General features: G+C 32.6%; 1 protein-coding gene across 4 annotated transcripts in view; it reads right to left on the bottom strand.

Moving 5' to 3' along the window:
• The window catches only part of LOC110111302 (zinc finger CCCH domain-containing protein 40), a 13,278-nt gene extending 7,381 nt beyond the window's left edge, over positions 1–5,897 (bottom strand). For all 4 annotated transcript variants that reach the window (XR_003701055.1, XM_020843101.2, XM_020843102.2 and 1 more), the window contains exons 1-3: positions 5,701–5,897; positions 4,833–5,102; positions 535–758 (exon numbers count right to left, since the gene is read on the bottom strand). Coding sequence is in view for 3 of the 4 variants with exons in the window: in XM_020843101.2 (XP_020698760.1) it covers positions 535–758; positions 4,833–5,102; positions 5,701–5,805 (599 nt within the window). In the remaining variant the exon portion in view is untranslated. The remainder of the gene's footprint in view (positions 1–534; positions 759–4,832; positions 5,103–5,700) is intronic.
• Positions 5,898–5,913: the final 16 nt, after the last annotated feature.

Below are 5,913 nucleotides of genomic sequence, written 5' to 3'. Positions count from 1 at the left end.
TATATATATATATATATATATATATATATATATTAAAAGATGAAGATTTTGAAATCCAACAATCTCATGGATAGAGGTTTTTAAGAGAGTTTGTTTCTCCTTTTGGCTTACTAATATGGACATAGACACATGCTGCTCCTGTCCAATTAGAAATATAAATAGGCAGAAGAAAATAATCTGGACAATGCTACGAATCACATTACTAGGACTAAGAAGGCAGTTAAACATAAATAAATGAAGACAAATCATGAATTTCTAGGTCTGAATATGTACTTGATGGGTTAAACTAACTGCAGATTGTGAAAATAATTTTAAAATGTTCACGATCAATTTGTGAAACATATCATGCTGTGCATCCAAGGGAAAAATTTCATTGGAGAATATCTCATGAGGGGTGCAAGCAGACCACAAACCCAATCAATAAACCTGTGAATTAATATCATTTTATCAAAGAATCTCACTTCTTAAAGGCACGCAATGATTAATGGGATGGTGACAAATGATAGTTAAGAAGAACTTAGTACTTATACATACCCATAATATCGATCTTTTATGTTTTGCTGTGACAACTCCCCAGTCATAGGCATTTCATGCCGATAAGGGCACTCAGCACCTCGAGTACACTCTCCACGCACATAAAAACTGCAAACATGTGCACGGTTTCTCTTGTAATATGGTGTTGTCCTTTGAAGCTTTAGAATGGTATCATTTGGATGCATCTTCCCATAAGAGGACTCATAATCTATTCCAGCTCTTGCCTATAAAAAGAGCATTAAACAAATACAAATTATAAAGTTAACCAGGAGGGGTTGGGGGGGGGTGGGATGGGGTGAAAAGTGCGCAGACACATCAATGCTAAGGTTAACAACACATGCCAAACTACAAAATATGCCTAAGAATCACATCTAAATTTCACATAAAGAAATAATTTGAAATTTAACAAATTCAACAAATATCAACAAACATATTGGATGCAATAAATGTTTACTTAATATTTGCCCAACTGCAACAACAAGCTATCAACATTTGATTTTGCAAAAAGATATTCAAATTTTAAAAAACAAAAGAAATAAACCACAAAAAACAATCTTATAAATCTAATCAATCGATCTGCCTTATCTACCTGGCAAGATCATAAGATCCATTAAGTAAATCACCTTAATTATAGGGCAAGATTGCAAAACCCACCAAGTAGATAGTCTTGTTTATAGAATAGAAATGTAAGACCCGTTCTTATATGTCATTTCAAATTCTAAATAACTAAACCTACAGAAAACTTCCCATAATCCTTAGGTTAAAATTCTTGTCCATTACGTCTCTCAAATAATTAAAATTCAAGTCTTAATATCCTATCAAAGTTTAAAATGACAATTTAAATCAAATCTTCTATCTAGTTCTTCAAATGAATATAAGCTCAAACCAAATTAATTGAGTCAACATAAATCCATTATGCCCATCAAATTAAATTAATTAATCAGGTCACTTTAATGCTAAAGTAAAGGTCATAGGACCAATCATTGGGCTTTTCAAGACTTTTAATGCAACAATCCCGGACAAGAAAAAGAGAGCTTTAAGGTTCAAAATCAAACATACAATTATTAACCCAATCAATAATTCTCCTGTCAATTCTGCAACTTACCTAAGATTCTATTTTGCATCAAAAAACATAAGTTGCCAACCCCGACACAAAATTACCAAGGAGGACAAAAAGAAAGATAGATGCCCACCTAAGAGTCCAACATATGGGTCTTTGGTTGAAAACTCAAATAAGTGCCAAAGGAAAAAAGCTAATGTTTTAATGCCCAATAACTTTGAAATGTTCAATTAGTTTTATATTATATATTTAAACAAATTTTACAACCATAAATTATATATTAAATTCACATTATAATTTTACATCTATAAATCATTAATGTTAGATTATTTATAATTAATAAATAGATAAAAATTAATTTTTAATAATGCATATTTAAAAAATAAAAATTAAATAGAGAAAAAATTAAATATAATTAACCAATAAAATAAATATTATTCTCATTCTTAAAAAATAATTAAAAATATGTTTAAAAATATCTAATATATGCGTTTTGAAGTAGAAAATTTTAACTAAATTATTTAATCCAACATCACTTGGGAGTTTTGTTTTGTTTTGTTTATATAGCTTTTCTCTTGTTTTTATGTGTTAAGAACTTGCATGGGGTTGTGGGACCATGTGAGCATGCTGGGTTGGTACTTAGATGGCAAATAATCATTACATAAATTTAGGCTTAATATCAAATTTAAATAGGTTACATTTAAATTAATTTATTAATTAATATTTTATTAAATGATTTATATTAAATTAAATTATTTAAATATGATATCAATTGAACCGACTAGTTCTTAAAAACTGGGATCGATTCAACGGTTGACCGGTTGAACCGACAGTTCAAACTGGTTTACACCAGTTTAATGCTGGGCCGATTTTAAGGCGGATCGAGCCGCTCATATGACTGGTTCATAGCTATTCAAGTCCGATTTTCAAAACCATGACAATGAGTTTATACTTTTTATTCTATAATATTAAAATTTTAAATTTGCATATTAATTTTATTGAAATAATTTTTTAGAGAGAACAAATTAATTTTAAATCAATTTACAGCTAACTTCACAACTTTTTATTGATTGAAATCATTTTTTACTAAGAACAAAATTTGTTGTTTTCTTTACTTGAAATTTTAAAATGCTTAATTTTTCATCGATAAAATAAAAATATCATTACTTCATATTATTTAAGTTAAAATAAATATTATAGATTTCAAATTAATACAATTAACATAAAAAGTAATTAAAATCAATCAGTCATTGCTACTTGGGATGTTTCCCACGTTCCTCTTTTTTGCTGCTTGGGTGGAATCTTTGCTCCTCTTTGTCATTCAATCACTGCTAAGGGGGAATCTTCATCCTCTACTCATCTACTTTGCTCGAGGAGCTTTGTAAAGTATGAGGAAGCTACCCAACAGTCTTGTCAGTGCGGCGCTCAGGAGAGTAAGCTCCGTTATTGCTCACCCTCCTCCAACTCTACATGGTAGTCCCGCTCATCATCTACTCAAGGGAAGCTATGCTCGCACTCGCCTCTTCATTTCGACTAGGGTAAGTTTACTAAAAAATAAAAATAAAATAAATTCTCAAAATATCCTAAGAGTTAGACATGCTTTGTGAGTTCTTTGTTGATCCAATAGGTTTTCCATTAACTTGTTTGCCTCCAAGTAGAATGGCAAGACCATTTTAGTCCTTATTAAACGAGTCTAGGGACTAAATTGGCCCTTTTACATAGTTTGTGACCATGTTGCTCATTCAAAAATAGTAGAGAGACCATTTTGGTCCTTTTCTTAGAGAAAATATCTAGATGATAAAATATATAGAATTACAACAAAGACTTAAATATATTATATGTAATTTTTGTAGGTGCAATATTGACAATTATGAATCAATATTACCAGAAGAAAAAGTGGTTCCCTAATGTGATAAAATTAAGTATCTTAGATTGGTTGTATAGGAGAATGAAACTATAAATAAGCAAAATATAACATTTAAAGTTAAGGCTAGATTGTTAAAATTGAAAAGTACAATAAGATATTGTGTGATAAGAGAATATCACTAAAACTTAAAAGCAATTTTATGTAATAACAATTAGGTCATTGATGTTATATGAATGCAAATGTTAGGCAATAAAAACCATAAATAAGTTATGCGTGCAAGAAATAATAAATGTTAATATGGATGTATACCTAAACTAGAAAGGATAAATTAAGGAATAATTCTATTAGAGGAAATGTTAAAGTGACATCTATTGAAAATGAAATAATTGAAAATAGATTTAGGTGATTTGAACATACCAAATGGTAGAAAATGTACTCATGAGTAAATAAAATTAGCGTCTTATGTGTTACTAGATAAAATTTTTCGAAATGGTTACGAAGAATGTGCTAAATGTCTCAAACAACACTCAACAAAACAAATGAAAAATAAGAATTCATAAAACTAACCCAAATAGTTAGGATAAGACTAGTGATGATACTTACAAATTTCATGTCCATGAATTGTCCAATGATAGCAGTATAAAGGGATTCCTTCAAACATATCATCTTAACAGTGTCCCATTGTTTATAAGCCAATCTAGACTTCCCTTTCATACTTTTGAGTAATGTCTATTTCAATTAGACTCAGGCGATTGAGAAAGCATGGCAGTAACATCATCTACTTCAAAGGTGTATCTTGAGCTTAGAAAAAGATTAATGTTTGGGTCAAATAGAGCCTTATAAATGACCATTGACCTGTTCAATTGAAATGGAAGCTTTGTGGCAACGTAGAACTAGAAGGTAATAGAGAAACTTTGAAAATAAGCTTTGGAAACAGATATATATTCCTGAAGGAGTTGAGTCTTTATAAATCTATTTGTCTTTGATTTGCTCTTCATTTCCCACATGGTTTAGATATAATGCATTTCAAACTTTTGACTTTAATCTTTTACTCTCACTCACATGGAAAAGGAGATGAAGCACGCCATTTTTATGGAACCACAGGTCTAACCTTTTGTCATTCTTAATTTGTACAGCCAGGTTCCATGCACTAAAGATTTAGCCAAGCATAAAAACCATACTAATCTAAGCTACAAAAAAATAGTAGACAAACAATTCGAAATTAAAACATTAGACCACAGCTTTAAAAATATAGCAGGGAATGCAGAGTAGGAATCCATTAGGTAGAAAAATGACTGTGACAAATGGATTCCTAAACAATTGGCTCAAACCCAAGTTCAAGGAAATGAGAAACAAGCTTGAGCAACATACCCTTCGGTCATGCTCTTCAGCAAAGTACTCCCTGTTAACATCACTCTTCGGAATGGCATCATTGGAATTGATAGCAAGTGCAGTATCGCGAACCTGTACGGGCAAACCATATTCCAGATCCAAGAGGCAAACCTGACATACATTTTTCAGCTTACTACATGTCTGGCAAATCTCAGTCTTCTTAAAGCGCGCATCTCGGCCTGGCCTCCACCTGAAGACCGTGAAAGGCCTGGTGCAAATCTTGCACTCCTTGTCATAGTGTGCTATGGTCTGCACAACCAGAGAGAAATAGGTCGTGTACGGTTATAAGATTAAATAATGATCCTCATCCAAGAAAACTTTAAGAAGTACAATTTAAAATTTTAGAAACCTAATAATATTCTCCGAACAGAAATGGATGAGCCTGAAGAGCTAAGCCATTCCAACTAATGAAGTTCTTTAATACATTGAAATAAACCCTGCAACGACAGTAGTAAAGGCACTAGAAAGGCCAGTTCAGTATTTCACCTCAAACGCATGGATGCGCTTAATTATAGAGTGAAAAATGAGAGCGATCGCAAGCAAGCAGTTAAAAACCACACTACAGAGGAGATGGTGCCTCTTAATTAAATAAACACCAAAATATAAAACCATGATTCGAACAACGAAGTCCTCCAAAAATGACGGGGACAACTTAGACCTAGAGCAAGGTATGTATGTAAATCCCCAAATTAAAAATCTAGCATAAGAAACAGAAGCAGGAAAATTAGGTTTTCGCTCGGCATGCCACAGATAATCAGGGCTTTGTCCCAACCTTCGACTATTCTTTGTCGAAGAAAGAGATGAGGACGGGATCAAAGAAAAGAGAAGCGATGGAGTAAGAACGTACCATTCGAACGTAAGGGTTATCACCGAGACAGGACTCGCAGATGATCGGAAAGTCGGAGCGCTCCCACCCGTCGGCCTGGGCGTCGCGTAGAAGTCGATGTGCCATCAGATTGATGGAGACAGAGTCAGAGAGAGAGAGAGTAGATGGAGAAGCTCAGGACGATCCTTGCGCCTGTTGATGTTGAAGATAGATATTTTAAAATTGCTGATGCTA

The sequence above is a fragment of the Dendrobium catenatum genome, unplaced genomic scaffold (genome assembly GCF_001605985.2).
Source record: "Dendrobium catenatum unplaced genomic scaffold, ASM160598v2 fragScaff_scaffold_665, whole genome shotgun sequence".
Lineage (NCBI taxonomy): Eukaryota > Viridiplantae > Streptophyta > Magnoliopsida > Asparagales > Orchidaceae > Dendrobium > Dendrobium catenatum.
This window is presented reverse-complemented; position numbering and strand designations above follow the sequence as displayed.